This window comes from Muntiacus reevesi, chromosome 6 (genome assembly GCF_963930625.1).
Source record: "Muntiacus reevesi chromosome 6, mMunRee1.1, whole genome shotgun sequence".
NCBI lineage: Eukaryota > Metazoa > Chordata > Mammalia > Artiodactyla > Cervidae > Muntiacus > Muntiacus reevesi.
The window spans coordinates 107,564,132-107,583,888 of NC_089254.1; the positions used below are offsets into that span (position 1 = coordinate 107,564,132).

General features: G+C 54.4%; 1 protein-coding gene across 1 annotated transcript; it reads right to left on the bottom strand.

The window, feature by feature from the left end:
* Positions 1 to 11,132: 11,132 nt before the first annotated feature.
* CRYGN (crystallin gamma N) lies at positions 11,133 to 16,795 on the bottom strand. Its single transcript, XM_065939967.1, has 4 exons — positions 16,775 to 16,795; positions 14,504 to 14,752; positions 12,726 to 12,871; positions 11,133 to 11,268 (listed from the first exon to the last, which is right to left on the bottom strand). Exons 1-4 carry the CDS (start codon positions 16,793 to 16,795, stop codon positions 11,133 to 11,135), a joined length of 552 nt encoding a protein of 183 aa, XP_065796039.1.
* Between the last annotated feature and the right edge of the window lie 2,962 nt (positions 16,796 to 19,757).

The window sequence follows — 19,757 nt, forward strand, 5'->3', positions numbered from 1 at the left end:
CCCACCAGGCTCCTCTGATCATGGAGATTTGCCAGGCAGGGATACTGGAGTGGGTTGCCATGTCCTTCTCCGGGGGAATCTTCCCAACCCAGGGATCAAACCCACATCTCTTTATGTCTCCTGCCACAGCAGGTGGGTTCTTTACCAGTAGCGCCACCTGGGAAGCCCGGGACAACTAGACAGCCACACGCAAAAGAATGAATTTGGACCTCCTACCTCACACTATATACAAAAATTAATTCAAAATGGATCAAAGGCCTAAAACATAATAGATAAAACTATAAAACTCTTAGAAGAAAACATTGGTGTAAATTTCCATGACCTTGGATTTGGGAATAATGTTTTAGACATGACATTGAAAATGTAAGCAAACATTTTTTTTTAATTGGACTTCATCAAAATTTAGAACTTCTGTGCTTCAAAATATATTGGAGAAGGCAATGGCAACCCACTCCAGTATTCTTGCCTGGAGAATCCCAGGGACGGGGGAGCCTGGTGGGCTGCTGTCTATGGGGTCGCACAGGGTTGGACTCGACTGAAGTGATGTAGCAACAGTAGCAGCAGCAGCTTCAAGATATACTATCAAGAAAGTGAGAAATCAGTCCATAGAATGGGAGAAAATATTTGCAAATCATATCTCTGATAAGGGTTTCATATTCAGAATATACCTTTTAAAAAAATCTTGCAACTCAACAATAAAAATACAAATAACCCAACTTAAACATGAGAAAAGGATTTGAACAACATTTCTCCAAAGAAGAGTACCAATAAACACATGAAAAGATGCTAAACATCACGAGTCATTAGAGAAATTAAAATCAAAGCCACAATGAGATGCCACTACACACATATTAGAATCGTTAAAACGAACAAGCCTATTCATACCAAGAATTCTTGTTGGCCAGACTATGAACTTTCATGCACAGGCACACTTTGTTCTATTGCCCTTCACTGCACTTTAAAGAGACTGCTTTTCACAAACTTAAAGTTTCAAGGCAACCCTGTGTCAGGCAAGTCTATCGGCCCCATTTTCCCAACAGCAGCTGCTCACTTTATGTCTCTGTGTCACATTTTGGTAATTCTTAAAATATTTCCTTTTTTTTCATTGCTATCCTACACTAAGTCCCCTACCTACGAATGAGTTCCATTCCGAGAGCATGTTCGTGAGTTCGGTTTGTTCCTAAGCCCAGCAGGGTGAGCCCAGGTACAAAACTGACACAGTCAGTTACATGGTGCTGACGATAAGCGGTCTAGAATACTTCACACACAAATAACACTTTAAAAAGACAAAAACACACAAAAGAAGAAAAATATTTTTAATCTTACTGGTCAGTGCCTTGAAAAGTACAGCAGTCCAGGACAACAGCTGGCATACGGGGGCTGGCACTGCATGAACAGGCAAGAAGAGTGACTGACGGGAGAAGGAGGGGAGGTGGGAGTTGGTAGAGCGGAAGGATCGTCTGCAATAGGAGACGGAGGGCAAGCTGCAAAGTCACTCACATCTGACATCAATGCCACAGGCTCTTGCTGGATCCAAAGCTATCGACCCTCTTGAAACAAAGATCCGCTGATGGCTGGGTAGTAGCTCTTTTCTTCCCATCATCGACAACGCAGTAGCACTGGACTGCCTTCTGCACGGCTGCGGCAACCCTCGTGTAGTTCTGCACCTCAAAACCTAACAGCGCCTCCTCGAAGAAAGAAAGCCTCCCTGCCATCTCCGGTGTTGTGAACCTCTTGCCTCTCTTCGTCCTTTCCCTGGACCTCCAATTCCATCAGGTCTTCGTTCATAAGCTCCACATTCACATCTTCTAAAATTCACAACTTGAAGATTCGTAGGTAGGGCACATTGTATTTATTATGCTGATTTGTGATAAGTGAGCTTCGATGTTATTAGGAGGTCTTGCTGAAGGCTCAGATGGTTGTTAGCACTTTTCAGCAATAAAGTATATTTAAGCATTTTAAAATTAAGGTGTGTACTTTTTAAAAGGGTCTTCCCACATAGCTCAGTCGGTAAACAGCCTGCCTGGGTCCGGAAGATCCCTCGGAGAAAGAAATGGCAACCCACTCCAGTATTCTTGCCTGGAGAATTCCATGGAAAGAGGAGCCTGGTGGGCTACAGTCCATGGTGTCGCAAGAGTCGGACACAACTTAGGACTAATCCACCACCACTTTTAAAAAACATTATGTTGTTGCACACAGGACACTATGGTATAAACATAACTTTTACCTGTAGTGGGAGAACCCCACATTTGTGTGACTTGTTGTATTGACATATTCACTTTATTACTGTGCTCTGGAGCTGAACCCGTATCTCAGAGGCATGCCTGCACATCTGATAAGAAAATAAAACAGTACAATCACTTTGGAAAACAGTCTGGCAATTTCCTAGAGAGTAAAACATACACCTACCACATGACTCATCCATTCTCCTTTACCCAGGAGGATGAAAGCATCCGTCCATATGAATTCTGATAGCAACTTTATTTGCAGTTTTCACAAACTGGAAACACCCGAATTGTCCGAGTTTAGCTGAGCAAATGCTGCCTCAGCATCCACTCTGTTGGCAGGGGAGCAGGGGGTGGGGGGTGGTGGGCCTGCAGGGCCCACCTATTCCTATTGTTATTGTTAGGAACAGGGCCCACCTATTCCTATTGTTCCAAGGGGTCCATCTCTCCTTCCTTCAGGGCCCTGGTCTGATCCTTTCTACCCTCTCTGGCGCCCAGCACAGGGTCCCTCCCATTATGCAACAATTAAACATCTCACAATTCTTCTTCAAGTGGAATCACTAGGCTTCTGTTTGCTGTTAAGCGAGGAAAGAGGGTGGGGGGGGGGAGGGGGGAGGTGGGCAGAGAGGGTCTTTCCCTACATTCCAGATTTTAGCCTCAGGGAGAAATATCTGACACACACACCTTCCTAAGCATCCTCATTTTTCCCAGTGCAGGTGGCAACCATCTCTGGTTTCAGGCCAACTCTGCCAACTCCTTGCAAGTATTAATAGTTATCTGAAACTAACACATCACTCACACTCTTCACCAGCATCTTGTCTGCAACAGATTATCAAGAGATAAAGCCAGGTCTCTGTATTTACCGGCCAATAGGAAAGTGACCATTGCCAAGGGTAGAAGCTTTCTTACAGATTTTACACACACACACGCATGCACACATACACACACTCCCATAGCATGAAACAAAAATTCCTATGTTTTGGAATTTTTATATGATTTCACTGTAATCAAGTGGCAATCTCGAGGCAGGTATAATTATACTTCCCTGGTGGCTTAGATGGTAAAGAATCTGCCAGCAATGCAGGTGACCCCACTTGGATCCCTGGGTTGTGAAGATCCCCTGGAGAAAGGCATGGCAACCCACTCCAGTAATCTTGCCGGGAGAACCTCATGGACGGAGGAGCCTGGCGGGCTACAGTTCATGGGGTGGTAAAGAGTCAGACACAACTGAGAGACTAACACTTTTTCACTTCAATAACTTTTAGCTTCCGTAACAACAACTCAAGGTATTATCTTCCTGGTTTTCTGATGAGGAAACTGGGGCCCTGAGTGGTTAAGCAAAGTGGCTCAGCTAGTGAGTGGAGAGATCTGAGATTCCAGCTCTGTTCACGCCAAGTCTAAGGACTTGTCTGTCAAATGACAGAGAGTCAGTGGCTTGAAAGGAGTAAGCCCACCTCTATGCCAATGCACAGGAGGCTCATGGGTCAACCTTCCTGTCCAGTCCCACGGAATCTCCCCAGAGAGACCCTGGGTGGAGATCTAGCAAGAGTGCCTCTGCCTGAATATTCAGAAGAGGGTCCGTTGATGCCGCTGGCCCAGCATTTCTCTGGGGATGAGACAAGCAAGCCGACAGCCACCCTTGGGGCAGAGACTCAGAGCCTCTGCATGCGGGTGCCTCTTCTCTTCTGCCTCATCTGCCACAGAGAGGAACCCTGGTTAGAGAGTGTGCATGCATGTGTGTCTGTGTGTGACTTGGAGGGACAATGGGGAAGCCTGGTTTAGAAACATCTGTTTTCACTCATTCCAGAAGATTTCTAGCTGCCCACAAAACCATGTATTTGCTTGTTCTCCATGTGGATTCTGAAGCCAAGGGTAATTCGTACCGGAGCTGCTAATCCTACAAACAGTATTTACATGAATTTCAGGTCCTTTCAGGTGGAGGCCAGGTCCAGGGGACCGCTAACTCCACACCTGCCTTTATTTTCCTGGGAGCAGAAAGGAGGGGTCGACTGGGAGGGGGAGGTCGGCATTCTTCGGCTGCTGCAAAAGAAACTGAGTTTCGTGGGTTTAAGCAAGAAAGGGGGATTTACTGGAAGGAGAGCAAGTGAAAGAGAGATGAACACCCAGGTTAAAGAAGGTCAAGCACTCGGGAAAAGCCGGCTTCTTGGCAGCCAGGACTTGAGGAATGCATGTCTGGATGAGGCTGTGAGTGCACTTGGCTCCGGCCTCCTCCTCTCCCGGGGTGACTTGGCACCAGAAATCATTCCCAAGAAGAGACAGTCCAATCCCCACCTTGAGTTTCACTTGGTTGGGAGCAGTACCCTGTGTCTGCCGCCTCATTGGACCCACAGCAACTGTCATGGATCCAAGTCGCTCACTGCCCCCAACCCGTGGCTGCCCAGAGCTCACACACAAACACCCTTGTCTCCGTGGTCGCTGAGGACAAAGGCCCCAGGGACCACCCCGTGGGTACCACCTGAGCGCTGCCCCACTCCCAACGGGGGGACAATCCAACTGACACCCCAGCCGCCCCCACCAATGTACCATGCCCGGAAGTGGTGTGATAGGGTGGCTGGCCTCTGAGTCCAAGAGCGTGACTCATGTTCACTCCCCATCAAGATACCGTCTGAATATTCTATAACCTATGAACTAAGTGATAAATCAGACACCAAAATCCTATACTAATGAAACGAAGAATATTTTTAAGGTATGCTTATCTCAGTCGGAGAATTGATGCTTTTGAACTGTGGTATTGGAGAAGACTCTTGAGAGTCCTTTGGATAGCAAGGAGATCCAACCAGTCCATCCTAAAGGAAATCAGTCCTGAATATTCATTAGAAGGACTGAGGTTGAAGCTGAAACTCCAATACTTTGACTATCGGATGTGAGGAACTGACTCATTTGAAAAGCCCCTGATGCTGGAAAAGATCGAGGTTGGGAGGAGAAGGGTACGACAGAGGATGAGATGGTTGGATGGCATCAGTGACTCAATGGACATGAGTTTGAGCAAACTGGGAGATAGTGGAGGACATAGGAGCCTGGTGTCCTGCAGTTCTTAAAGAGTCGGAAAGAGTCCGACACGACTAACAGCTGAGCAACAAGGATGGCCAGGCCCTGCTTCAGTGGCCCAGATTCTCTTAGAATTTGCTAAAAGTTCCTACGTAAACAAGTGATGCTAAATCTTCTCCCCCCATGGAAAGCTTACTTTGGCATAATGCCACTGGCCTAACCCTGTGGGATGTGATTAGCAAAAATCCAAAGAAACTTGCTCTTTTCTTTGTGGGGGGGATCTGTTGAAAAGGCAGCCTGTGATGTTCAGCACGGGTCCTGAGGACCCAGTGGGAAGAAATTCCTCTCTGGCCCGAGTCCCAGGCATCACTGAGCTCCTCCTGGGAAACCGGTTTATCTTTCAGACTCAGCATCACAGGACGCATTTCCGTTCTCACTCGGGCTGAGAGGCAGAACTCTGCTGCACAGAATACTGTGGACGCTCACCTTGCCCTGGCCTCACAATTGTCCTACCTTTTCCAAAAGCCTAAAGATGCCTTCACATTCCTTTCCCATCTCGTTTTTTTTTCAGTAAGATGGTCGCTCTCCCAGGCACTGGTAGCCTGGGGGCTGGCCGCCTGGCCAGGAGCAGGGTTCTCATCTCCCGCTCAGCCAGCTCCCCGTGACCCGCCCTGACCAAGGGGCTGTTCTCAGCGTCCAGCAAAGCCTGCTCCAAACCCACAGGCCCGTCCAGGGCAGCCACCGCCCGGCCCCCCTCGGTAAGGCCAGGCCGAGGCTCCACGTCTGTCCGCTCTACTCTTCGGATGTTTTCAATCACTGATCCCAAAGAGTAGGGCTTTCAGCCGCAATCAGCAGGGAGGCCAGGAGCCTGTTTACACAAAGCTCGTTTTACAGGTCTGGGCTTGCAGGCCTCAGCGCACTCACTCCCTCTGGGGTCACCGGGCTGCGCAGATGGCTGTGGCCGGGCAGGGACAGGGCTCGGGCAGTGGGGGTTCAGCCCAGGCCCTCACCCCGGCCGCCCCTTCCGCACTTCCGGTTCCGTCAGTAGCCGCCGCCGGGTACTGGGTGTGTGGGGTGGGGTTCAGCCCAGGCCCTCACCCCGGCTGTCCCCTTCCGCACTTCCGGTTCCGTCAGTAGCCGCCGCCCGGTACTGGGTGTGTGGGGTGGGGTTCAGCCCAGGCCCTCACCCCGGGCGTCCCCTTCCGCACTTCCGGTTCCGTGGTGTGTGTGGGGGGGGGCAGGGGGACCAGGGGACCGACCGAGAGTTTCCTCAGGTGCCAGGAGGGGTGGGCAGGTGGAACCATGGCGTCCGCCGAAATCCGGGAGGCTCTTCTATGTGCAGATTACCTCCCGACAGCCCCCAGCCCCCCCAGAACGAGAAAGACCGCGTGTCTTCATTGGGGTAACACGTGAAGGACAGAAGACTCACCCCTCTGAACCGTTTTCCAGTGCCCCGGGCATTAAACACCTTGACGTTTTTCGGGGGGCAACCATCAGCACCACCAACATCCAGAATCTTCTCATCTTCCCAAACAGAAACTGAGGAACTACATTTTTTTTTTTGAGCTACATATTTAAATTCTCTCATTCAACAGGTTTTTTTTTTCATTATAAATCTCTGTGCTTTCTTGAGGGGAACACAGATCTGTAGGGCCCTGGAGGTAGATGGGAGGAGGTCTCAGGGAACACGGTGGGGGTGGTCTCCAGGGTCCAGAGGATCCTGGGACTCACCGGGATGGAGGCGGGGCAGCAGCAGGGTCGGGGAGGGGAGGGGAGGGTGGGGGAGGGAGAGGGTTAGGAGGAGGAGGAGGTGGGGGAGGGAGGAGGGGGGAGGGGAGGGTGGGGAGAGGGTGGGAGCGTCGGTGGGGATTTCAGAGGGGATGTTTTCCAGGAGTCAGACAGGCCTGCTACACAGCACATGCGGTTCCTGGTGGTCAGGGGGCGTGGGGGGCCGGAGGGCTGAGGACGAGAGACGGCCGGGTGAGAGCCCCGCTCTCCAAGCCACAGAGCGGAGACGCAAGTATGTGAGGCGTGTGTGACTCTTCAGAAGGCGCTGGCCCTGGGTCCACCGGCCCCCGGCCTGACTTCAGACAAATTACAGGCCTGCCCACAAGCACTTTGCTGGGAATCCTGTTTTTCTTCCTGAGACTGAGAAGCAGATTGGCGGGCACATGAGGCAGCAGAGGGCCGGGGGAACGGGAGGTCACCCAGGAGCACAGGCCGATCGCTGAGGCCCGAAATCACCAGTTAATGAGGTGCTAGGGAGCAGGATGAGTTCAGAGAAACCTCTGGAACTCCGGAAGGGCTGCGTTGCCTGGCCCCTTGCCAGGCTCCCCGGACTGGACTGAACTGAGCTCCTCGGCCCTGGGCAAGTCTCCCTTAATTCCCTGGGAAGGGATTATTCCCACCATACAGCTGGAGAAACTGAGGCATAGAGCAGTGACTTGTCCAGGACACAGCCTAGTGAGGGACCCAGAGAAGATCAGGGTGGAGACCCCGAGCTGGCCCTTAACCCTTGCTCTGCCGGGGTCCTGGATGACCTTGAGTGCATCCCTTACAGCTAATAACCAGTATTCACAAGGCACCTCCTCAGAGTTACTTGTTTGACTTTTACAGCTGCGTAAACAGCTAGAACAGGGCTTCCCGGGTGGTTCGGTGGTAAAGAATCTGCCTGCCAATGCAAGGAGACGCAGGAGACGGGGGTTCCATCTCTGGGTCGGGAAGATCCCCGGGAGGAGCAAATGGCAACCCCCTCCAGTATTCTTGCCTGTGAAATCCCATGGACAGAGGAGCCTGGTGGGCTAGGTTCATGGGGTTGCAGAGTGGGACACGATTGAGCGACTGAGCACCCACGCGAGCATGCAGCTAGAACAACAGACGTGATCGAGCTCGTGTCATAGAGCAGGAGACTGAGGTCCAGAAAGGCTGTTTGGCTCATGTTATGGGCTGCCACATGTCTCTCCCAAACTCATATGGGAACCTCAAATGTGCGTACGTGCTAAGTAGCTTCTGTTTTATCTGACTCTGTGACCCCATGGACTGTAGACCGCCAGGCTCCTCTGTGCGTGGGATTCTCCAGGACAGAATACTGGAGTGGATTGCCAGGCTCTCCTCCAGGGGATCTTCCCCAGCCAGGGATCAAAGCCAAGTCAGGTCTCCTGAGTTGGCAAGTGGGTTCTTTACCACTAGCGCCCCTGGGAAGCCCCAGAACCTCACAATGTGACTGCATTTGGAGATACAGGGTCTTTAAAGAGGTGATTATGTGAAAATGAGGTTGTTAGGTTGGATTCTAATCCAATATGACTGGTATCCTTCTAGGAAGAGATTTGGACAGAGGGAACACAGAGAAAAGGCCGTGTGAGGACAAAGGGAGAAGACAGCCACCTGCAAGCCGGAGGTGCCAGTACCTCAATCTTGACCTTCTGGCCTCCGGAGCTATGAGAGAACAGTTTCCATTATCCTAGCCCTGCGCCGACTTGACACACTTTGCTCCCAACTGCTTCCAAGATCCTGCTTCTTCCTGACCCCCTTCCTCACGGGTCACTGGGAGTTTGAATGAGGTGACGCAGGGACTATGCTTCTGCGTGTGTGATTGCTGCTGGGTGGACTACTGTTACCTTAACTCTTGTGAAATACACCCACATATGCAAATATGTGTGCAGTCTGGTGCAGTGATGAGGCTCAAAAGTTATCAGCCAGGCCCAGTTTGAACCCTGACTGCTGTGTGACCTTGGGCAAGTTGCCTCACCTGTCTGTGTCCAGCTCTCCTTTGCAGCGGTGATAATAAGCTTATCACAATCATGGTGTTATTGTACGTAAGTTTCCCTGGTGGCTCAAGCAGTAAAATTGTCTGCTTGCAATGCTGGAGACCTGGGGTCAGTCCCTGGGTTGGGAAGATCCCCTGGAGAAGGAAACAGCATCCCACTCCAGTACTCTTGCCTGGAAAATTCCATGGATGGAGGAACCTCATAGTCTACAGTCCACGGGGTCACAGAGTCGGACACGAATGAGTGACTTCACATTCAGACGTAAGTAAAATGACACAGATTCCACTCATACAGAGCCCGGCATCAAGTCAGTGCATAAAATAAAAACTTCAGTGGAAGCATCAACATTGGGGAAAGGAGTGTGAGGTCCTGCAGGCTGGGGGCCAGCTGGACTGCTGACCCCTCCTCTCCTAGGCCTGATGTGGAGCTCTAGGGGTCAAACAGTTGCTGGAAAGACCAGCTGAGCAGGCACAGGGGCCTGGCTTCAGGCAGGGCCTCCCACACCTGGAGACAAGCGTGGCTGAGCTTGACCAGAGAGACCGCCTCCCCCAACAAGCCAGCCGAGAACACAAGAGCATGGCTTTCGGCAAACCCTCTTCTCGACTCACAGGAGGAGAGGCGTTGTGGGCTCAGGTCTTGCGCTGGTTTGCGGTGAGTTTCATGGTAGTTTCTTCAAGTGCTTGGTTTGGATGGAGAGAGCGCAGGACTCTGGCGGTCAGCCGTGGGCAGGAGACCACGTTACCTGGGTCACTGAGGTGGGGGGGGGCGGGGGCGGTACGGGGGTTGGCTGGACACTGCAATGTGGGCGGGGAGGGGTTGGGAGCTTCTTTTTCTACAGTTGATTGATTTATTTTTGGCTCTGCTGGGCCTCCGTCGCTGCACACAGGCTTTCTCTGGTTGCGGTGTGCAGGCTTCTCGTTGCGGCGGCTTCTCGTGTTGCGGAGCTCGGGCTTCAGTCGTTTCGGCACAGGGGCTCAGCAGCCTTGGCTCCCGGGCTTCTACGCACAGGCTCAATAGTTGTGGCGCTTAGGGGTGCTTTGTTGCTCCGAGGCGTGTGGGATCTTCCCGGATCAGGGACGGAACCCGTGTGTCCTGGGTTGGCAGGCAGATTCTTTACCACTGAGCCATCAGGGAAGCCATGGTGGTCTCTTATTCCTGGAAACCCCACTCCCTCCCAGGCCAGGTTCCTCCTTCCCTGTCCCCTGGGGGGTGTGTGTGTGTGTGTGAATGCCCCTCCCATCAAGCCCACCCCACCAAGGTGGGCCCACTGCCCTGGAGAGGGCCCACGGTACAGAGAAACTGAGAGTCAGGGGTGGGGGAGTGGATGCTCCCCTGCCTTTCAGCCCTGAAGGCGCCTCCTGTGTCCTCCCCCTCTCCTCCTCAGAGCCCACCTGATCAGGCAGCAATGCCCCCTTCTTCCAAGCCCCTCAATTTCTCTCTCCAGATGTGCCCCTGCGGTCCAGCCCATCCTTTCAGAAGGTCCTCCCCTATGAGATCCCTGATGCCAAGATTCTCCCCGAGATGCCGACTCAGGGGCCCTGGGTCAGGCTTTGGTGGTGGAGTGGAGCAGACCATGCTGCCTGGCAGCTCCCCCTGCCCGCCTTCTCCACTTCCCTGCCCAGTCCCCTCCCCAATCCCATCACCTCCTCCATCCTTACCCCTCCCCCATCGCGACCTCCCTCCCCTGCCCCCTCCCCCACCCCATCACACCCTCCCCTATCACAACCCCCCCTCCCCTTCTCCCCTGGCTGGCCGGGGCAGCATTTCGGGTGGTGGAAACACCTCTTTCCATCCTAGATCCAAGGTGGTGCCTCCCCACGTGGGTCATTGACTTTTCACGTGTGAAACAACATGGTTGGACTCCACGACCTGCAGGTCCCCTCCAGCCCTGACTTCTCCCAGCAGATGCCTCACCACGTCCCCCTCCACCCTTTGTGATCAGTCCCTCCAGGGCCTGGGGCCACCCACCCGCCTATTCCAACACTGTCCCTTGGTCACAATGGGCAGAGAAGTCACTCAGCGCTTGGCTTTTAGGACGTTTATTCCCGACGGTCCCGGGGTGGGCAGAGGGGACTGGCCCTCTCCTTGGGGGAGTGGCCAGACCTCGGTGGGCAGGTGGGCAGGCGGGCAGTTAGAAGAAGTTGGCCACCCGGCGGAGGGACTGGACGCGTGCGCTGTGGGCCTCCCAGTCCGAGAAGCTGCGGAAGTCGCCCCTCTCCACCAGGTACATGCGGCCGCGGTAGTTGGGCTCCTCGTAGAGAACCCACCTGGGTGGAGGGGGGCAGGGGTCAGGGGCCGGGGCTGACCAGATCCTGTACTTGCAGCCCCACAGCCCCCCTGACCCACAGCCGCCACCCCACGCCCCTCCCCGTCCAGACTACACATCCTGGGGCGTCATCAGGCAGCTTGTCTTGGCTACGGGTTTACATATCTCTTTTTCAAATTGAAGTCACAGGAGACAAAGGATGAATGCTCCATGGGTAACGAGCAGAGCCCAGAGCCGGTGGTAGCACCCACCATGGGCAGCCTCCAGTGACCCCCTCACCCCTCTGAGCCTCACCCCCTCTTAACTAAAGAGGGACCTGAAGTCCCTATAGTCAAATCTTAGCTCCTACCTCCCTGCCTTCTTTTCTAAACAAGCCCCTGGGACTCCCGGGGGTGGGTGGAGGTTGCGGCTCAGGGCTCAGGACACCTTCTACCCAAAGGTATGACTCTGGCCTCACAGGACACAATTTAGCCAGCAAATAGTTGTTTTGGAATTCTACCCCCAGAACCCCAGGTGCCATCAGCTTGGGGCAAACCTGGAATTTCTGAAGGACCTTTGGGTCGGGGCCCAGGACCCAGCAGCCAACATCAGTTATGCCAGGAAAGGTGGGGAGTGTCTTCCTTCAGTCCCTGGCATGACCACCCCTGGCACGACCACCCCTGGCACCCTGACACTGTGCCTTAAGGGAACCCATAGACGCTGTGACAAGGGCCACGCTCCGGGACCCATGTCTTGGGGCTCTTCTCCTGGGGGCTGGGGCTGAGGTCTGGGGAGACCCCCGGCTCCAGAACAGGGACAGTCTGACTTGGAGCCAAAGGCCTGGCTGTCATCCCAGCAGGGCCACTCACTGCAGGGTAGGGATAACTTTCTGGGCCTCAGCTTGCTGCTCTGTAAAATGGGGACACATCGTCCACCCAGCCAGGTAGATGGGGAGGAGATGGCCAGCTTGGGTGCACACAGGGGCTGTGAAACTTGACCCGATGGGTGTGCACAGTGGGCGCACAGCCTGCCTCGGCTGGTGGAAGGAACTGGGCGTGCAGGGAAACCCAGTCAGCCACGAGGTCCACCAGAAGTGAGATGCATCTCCCGGGGGAGGCCTGCCTAGGGGGGCTGGGCGCTTGGTAGGAGAGAGGTCCAGTGCAGGGTCAGTGAGGGATGTGCAAGTGGGCAGGGTCACCCTACCCAGAACAGGCTTCCCCCGGCTCAAGCAAACCAGAGCCCAGTCCAATCCTAGAGAATGAGTATCTGCAAAGGGCCCCCTGCCCTTTGCAGGGATGGTGGGTGGGGGCCCTCTGGAGCCCCGTGTCCCCTCAACCTGGCCTTCCTGGGCCAGGGAGGTGACTGGTGGAGGGAGGGAAAGGGTCTAGGGGCAGGGGACAGGCTGCCCCTCTGCTGGGGGGTCTGACCCACCCTGGCAGGCGGGGATCTGTGGGCGGCAGCCAGGTGGGTTCTACTTACGCTCCGTCCCCGTACGCCTTGATGGCATTGACACAGTTCTTGGTCCAACCCCGACTCTGAAGGAAGGGACAGTCTTCCTCGAACTCCAGGCACTGGCCCGTGAAGTTGCAGCCCTCGAAGATTTCTAGGCGGAAGTGTTCCCCGTGCTGCGGGCCCCCACCGAGAGCGAGGAAGGGAAGAGGGTGAAGGGAGTGCCCACGTGTGGGTGGGAGCGGAAACTCACCCAGGGCCCCGGGGGCACCCAAGAGCTCCTGGGCTGGAGAGCTAGTGAGTGCCCCCTCCCAGGCCCAACACCCGCCCCTCAGCCCAGAACTTGCAGATAAGATTTGTTTGGATGAAAGGCATCTATTTCTTTAAAAAGATTCAGGGCCTCAAATCAGTCTACTCTCCCCTTTGTTCAACTAAAAAACCCGGGAGCCAGAGAGGGCCAGCCAGCCTGGAATGGCGGCCGCCCTCGGACCGGCTTGGGGCACTGGGCTGCCTCCTGCCCAGACACACCACTGCATTCCTGTGCCCATCACCCCTCCAGCACCGCCCCGGGCTGCAGGCCACGGGCAGCTTTTAAAGGATAATATTTTACAAACTGTAACAGAACCTTTTATTAAAACATGAAGCCAAAAATCTAAAACAAATAAGAGATCTCATGTGCTGAAATCCCTGCTGGCTCACTGGGCCGAGGACATACCCTCTTAAGAGTCCCCTGTATTTCCAAAAGCCGGAGGCGGGCCAGCTCCCCTTGGGCTCTGGCGCCAGCAGGGGCTGGGTCTACGCCAGAGCTGGCCCCAAAGACAGCTCTTTATGAGAACAGCATTCAAAAGATACCCGGGATAGTTTTCATACAAATAGCATTATGCAAGACCCAGGGCCAGCCATGGCAATTCCTTTTTTCCAAATGTCTGTGACCTGACGGGAAGCGTAAGAAAGTATTCTTACAATCTGAGGCCGAAACCCAGCTGGGTTTGCAGCCCATGTAGAAAAGAGAGAGGCTGAGGGGTTTCCACCCAGGAGGCCCCTCCCCTGGGGATCTTCAGATGCTTGTCCAGGGAGGTGCTGCTGCAGACACAAGGCCTGAGATGCCCCATGAGCAGCTCGCCTGGCTGTCTGGAACCAACTGTGTCCCGCCCTAGCTTCCAGAGCTCACAGCAGGCCGGTTAGGACTTGAACTTGGGCGACTTGAATAGGAATGCCCAGTCCCCACACTAGGGACAACCAGACACACGGTCTTTCGCCGAGGAGGAGTGACGCCCCTCATCATCCGCCCTGTGAAGTGGCAGCCGTCTGCTGGGTCCTGTCCCCTAGTTCCTGCTGCCTGGCCAAGGATACCTAAGCTTCTTCCATCGGTCGCTCCATTGAAGGCTCCCGAAAAGCGCTACAAGGTGACCTGGCTGGTGTACACACCAGGCCCACATGAGCCTTACTTTAGCTGAATGCTTCCCCCATCTGGTTGCAAATCCAAACTTATGATGTTTCCAATAGCATTTTAAGTGGAAAACTCAGCAAGATTTTGGCATAGGAAATTGAAGCTGATACACGGCTGAAAACGCGGGCATGAAAACTCCCCAGGGCTCTCCGATTCGGTCCCCATGCGCGGGAGCGGCTAGGTCTGTGTGGGGACATCTCGCCGTCTTAAAGATCCCATGGTCTCACCCGTTCCTAAAGCTGGGAGGGTCACCCCCCTTCCAATACCTGTTCCACGTCTTGAGCAGACTCATGGAGCCCTGGATCACTCCAGCAGGAAGCCCCCCAGCTGGCCAGGTGGAGGACCCCGGCCCACTCACCATCCTCACGGGCCGACAAGAGCCCATGTGGTCGTTGTGGCCGTTCCAGCGGTAGAAGTCGGGGTAGTCACCGCGCTCCAGGATGAACTGCTGGCCCCGGAAATCGGGGTGGTCGAAGCAGACCCAGGCCCCACTCTCCACGCGGACCGAGTTCACCCGGTTCATGAAGCCTCGATCCTGGAAGTTGTCACAGTCCCCGAAGACCTCCAGCTTCCTGCCTGTGAAGTGCTTGCCCTCGTAGAGTGTGATCTAGAGGAGCCAGGTGAGAGGGCAAGGGTCGGGCGCACCTCTCCTTTCAGTTCCGGGAATGGACACGTGGGGCCCAACAGCCCCACTGAACCCTGAGTCCCCAGGCCCAGATCTGCTGCATACACTAGGTGCTCAACCCTGTCTCTTGATCGGGTGAAAGAACACGGATGTCAGGTTGAGGTCAGCCACAGTGCCCGGCCATCCCCACCCCAGGGGCCCATGGTTGAGCAGACAAATCTTAGAAGATCCGAGGAGACAGGCACTTCCCCTTTGTCCAGGGGCCCCTGTGAAAACTGGCTCTTTTCAAACTGCCACTGCAGATTTTAAACTCAATTTTTGTTCATCTTTAAAACACAACATCCAAGGAAACACTTCCAAGAGAAAACACTTCACTCAGGACTCTCCATTATAACCAAATACTCAGTTTTCAGAAAGTCAGGTTTGTGGCATCCGTCTGCTTCACCGGACAGACTGAATCCAACAGAGCCAAGTCAGGGCCTGGCGCGGGATTAACGGCTCAAAAGCAGGTTTTTTTCAATGTAGCCCCGTCCCTTTGTGCCCTAGGCCACCCCTCCGGGTGACATGCATGTGTTAGATCTGGAGCTTTTCTAACCCAGCGGTCAGTTCAGACACCATGTGCCATGGTGATGTAGCACTGAAGGGTGTCCTCAAACTGAACACCGTGAACCAGATGATAACTAGACCTATTGATGATCATCTGGTAAGGGATAAAAATATCCAGTCACTACGTCATACACCGGAAACTAAGCCAACCTTGTCAGTCAATTGTACTTCAAAAAAAACCAAAAAACAAAAACATGAACCATGTCAACCTCAAACTCACTCCCTTTCTGCAGAGGAACCTAACATTCCAACCATTCGATAACTCTTCAGGGGCTTCCCTGGTGACTCAGATGGTAAAGAGTCTGCCTCTGCAATGCAGAAGACCTGGGTTTGATCCCTGGGTGGGGAAGGTCCCCTGAAGAAGGGAATGACAACCCACTCCAATATTCTTGCCTGGAGAATCCCATGGACAGAGGAGCCTGGTGGGCTACAGTCCACGGGGTCACAAAGAGCTGGACACGACTGAACGACTAATACTTTAGGCTCCTAGAAGGGGCCTGGCAAAGTAACGCTACCTGGGCCCAGTGATGGCAGTCGTCATGTGTGTGTGCCATCGCTGATGGTACAACTGCCTCTCTGGGCCCCTCGGAGTTAAGTGAGGCCACAGGCTTTGGCCAAAGGGACGTGCGGGGACTCGGAAGCTCTGAAAACTCCTCATTTCTCCTCTCTCCCTCTGCCTCTGCCGCTGTCAGGGTGTCGCTCTGCAGCAGGGTGTGGACCGTGGTGGAGGGGAGCTCTTGGGGCTGTTTGTTACTGAGGCATAACCTAGCCCGCGCAGACGGATGCAATAATACTCTTACTCAGTAACGTTGAATGTAGCCCCTGGAGACCAAAAGACAGGGAGCTAGCAAAGAGGGGGGAGGTCCAAGTTTACCCTCCTTCCTGCACAAGTCTCTTTGAGGGCTCTCCCTACCCCCAGATATTCAAGGACAACTTGTCACCCACAGAATTCGGAGGCCCCCTCAGATCTGAATGGTTGTGCAGATAACTAGTCCCAAGTGCCCCTGGGCAGATTCTGAGGAAGGAGCAGCCACATTAGAACAGCCTCAGGGAAAGAAGCAGGGGCCCAGGGCCTGCAGGGCAAGGCAGGGGTCCCCCACCGCAACCCAGGCACCCCTCACAGCTCACCACCCTGCCTGCTCCTGGCTGGGGGTGGAGATTGGGGCCCCAGAGCCAGCACTTGCTGGAGGGGCTAGAGGGGGTGAAGGGGGTACTTCCTAACCCCCACATCACAGAGGCCCTCAGCCAGGGCCAGGCTACCCTGGGGTTGTCAGATGCAAAGGGCACGAAGCAGCAATTTGCCACCCTCCACCCCCAGCCCCCATCCAGAGCATCAAGAGCCACGGAAGGGGGTTCTGGGCCCCACCCCGGGGCCCGGCGGTTACCTCGGGCACTCACCTTCCCCGAGCGCTGCGCCATGGTGCACCTTGGGCGCCTGGAGTGCGGGTCCGCGGGCGTGCAGGGGGCCCTAGATATAGCGGGCGGCGCCCTGCTGGCTCAGCGCCGCCCCGACAAAAGATTTGCTGGGCCGGCTGGTTAGTGCTGTCGGGCGTGCTAAGCCCGCGAGGGGCCGCCGGCCGGTGGGACTCGCCCCGCCCCCGTCTGGGGGGTCTCCCCGGTGATCACGGGGGTCACCGAGCCCAGCTCGGCCCCCAAGGCCGACTGTCTCTCGGGTTCAGCCTGCCTGGTAGCCCTGCTGAGTCAGGACCACGCGCCCCCGCTGCCCTGCCCGCCACTGGGGCGGGGGTCTCCAGGCTCCCCTCCTCCACCCTCCAATTCATCGAGCCCTGAGCCTTCCCTGACAGAAAGACGGCCACTCCCCTCTCCCACCCGGACCGGGCTAAGCCTGTTACTGAGTCGTTCTCTGGGTGAAGGATGGACCCCAGGCTCCAGAGGGCAGAGATGACAGTCCCTGCCTGCCCCCTGCCTTCTTCTCTTGCCCAAGCCAGATTTGTGCACCCCACCCACAGTGAGGCGAAACGAACCCGGGGTTGGAGTTTGGCCCAGAGAAAGGTTTCTTGCAAAGGAGAACCAGGCGACATGCTCAAAAGGCTGCAAATCCCGAGTGGGTTTCAAGTGTTTTTAAAGCAAGGTGAGGAGGAGAGTCACAGGGTGTGAGCGGATCAGCTCTGGGACAAGTCTCTGATTGGTTGATGGTGAGGCAATGGGGCAGTGTCACAGGGGTTAACATGATCAATCCTGAGGCTCCAGTAGGTCTGGGGGCTACAGTGCTCACGGTCACCAGGTAATTAACTTCTTCCATTTGGTGGGGATTTTAGTTTAGCATCTGTAAAACAACTCAGGAAACGTGCACAAGCATTGTTACCCAGGTACTTCAGGGAGGAACTGAAGATTCTGTGACTGCCATATGGCTGATGTACTCTTCAAATTCTCACCAGTTCTCCTGGCCCAACTACTATGCATTTTTATCACTACATGTTCACATCATTCCAATCACTAATTCTTTTTTTGTTGTTGTTAATTAATTTGTTGTTGTTCAGTCACTAAGTCGTGTCCGACTATTTGAGACCCCACGAACTGCAGCATGCCAGGATTCCTTGTCCTTAACTATCTCCCGGAGTTTGCACAAACTCATGTTCACTGAGTCAGTGATGCTATCCAACCATCTCATCCTCTGTTGCCCCCTTCTCCTCCTGCCCTCAATCTTTCCCAGCATCAGGGTCTTAATTAAAGTTAATTTATTTATTTTTGGCTGTGCCAGCTCTTCAGCTGTACCCACAGGCCTTTTCTGGTTGGGCATGTGGGCTCTTAGTTCCCTGACCAGGGATTGAACCTGGCCCCCTGCATTGGAAGGCGACTTCTTAGCCACTGGACCACCAGGGAAGTCCCCCAATCATGAATTCTTGAGCCAGGCTTTTGTGACTCAGCCGAGGCCTGGGAGACAACAGCTTTTCTATAAACAAGAGGCAGGCAGGGGACGTGGGAGGAGGAGGGGGTCTGTCCCAGGAAGGCCCCTCTGGGTCCTGCTCCCTTACCCTGTGGTCTTAGCTCCCAGACCCACTGGATCTTTTCTGCTCCAGCAGCACGCTGGTCCGTCCCCCACCCCCCAACACACGCATCTCCATGTCTGGTGGTGGTCCTGAAGCCTCCACTTCTGTCTTGCTCCCGGAATCCTGTCCCCTCCCATCCCCGGTCAAAGCTCACCCTCAATCTGTCGAGGTGTCACCTGCCCCAACTTGAACCCCCCACCCCTTGCCAATGGACCACAGGGCTCTGCACCCAGACCACCCCGGATGGCAAGGATGGGTTTACAGAAGCACACAGCCCTGCCTCCGCGGGGGGCTTTCTAGGGCGTGGACGTTCTTGGCCCATGACAGAGGCTCAGAGACAAACCGTTAACACTGCGGCACAAGACACGCAGCCCTCAATGGCTGGGAAGATGAGATGGGAGCACAGGAAACAATGCGGGGCCGTTAGCCGGGGCGACGGGCCAGCCCGGAGCTCGAAGGAAAGAGACATCATTTGGAGCCGGGGGCACCTCGGGGGCTTCCCAGGGCACAGCGCGGCGAGGAGCGCGTGTGGGCGCTGTCTGAGCTGTTCTCGGGAGGGCAGGTGTTACCGCCATCTCACGGACGAGACGCTTCGCGTTCAGGAAAAAGAGGTCATGGATTCTGGGGGTTCAGGGGGGCCCTGCCCCTGCTCTGGGAGGCTGTCACATGTAGTACATACGCTACAACCCGCATGTCACCTTGCATCCAAAGTCAGGCCCCCCAGGGGGCCCAGGCCTGACCCTTGCCCCCCACAGGCATCCACACTGGCCAAACCACACATTCTAACGTTTGCCTTTGGATACAGGCCCTGTTGTGGACTATAATTAAAAGCAAGCTCTCGCAACCCAGAAAGCCCGTCCATATAGGTTAAAGAGAAAGAACAATCATTATCGACATTAAACCAAAGAGTGATGCCTCCCAGGCGATCTGCGGCAGTGACTCCAAAGACAGGGACGTCTCAGCCTTCGTACAGTCAGGCAGACTTTCTCATTATGTTCATGTACATGTGCTCAAGGTAAAGTTGCTGATTTTCTGTATCTGTATGCCCAGAGATAGGCTTTGCAATTCAGAGTAAGGTGATGGCTGAAGTTAAGCCCTTCTCCTCCCAGGAAACTGGGAGGTGGGATGTTATTGTTTCAGAGAGATAGCTCCCAGCTGCTACAGGAAAAGCCTTCAGAGTATTAGGCTGGCAAGAGGCTTATTTAGCCGTCAAACTGATGCATATACATGAGAAAAAGAGAAAGGAATTCTTGAAGAGAAAGGAAGGGAAGTCTCTTCCCTTGTATTCAACTGGGAAAATTAAACCCTTTATTATTATTTTAAACATAGGCTTCATTTTTTATAGCAGTTTTAGGTTCACAGCAAAATTG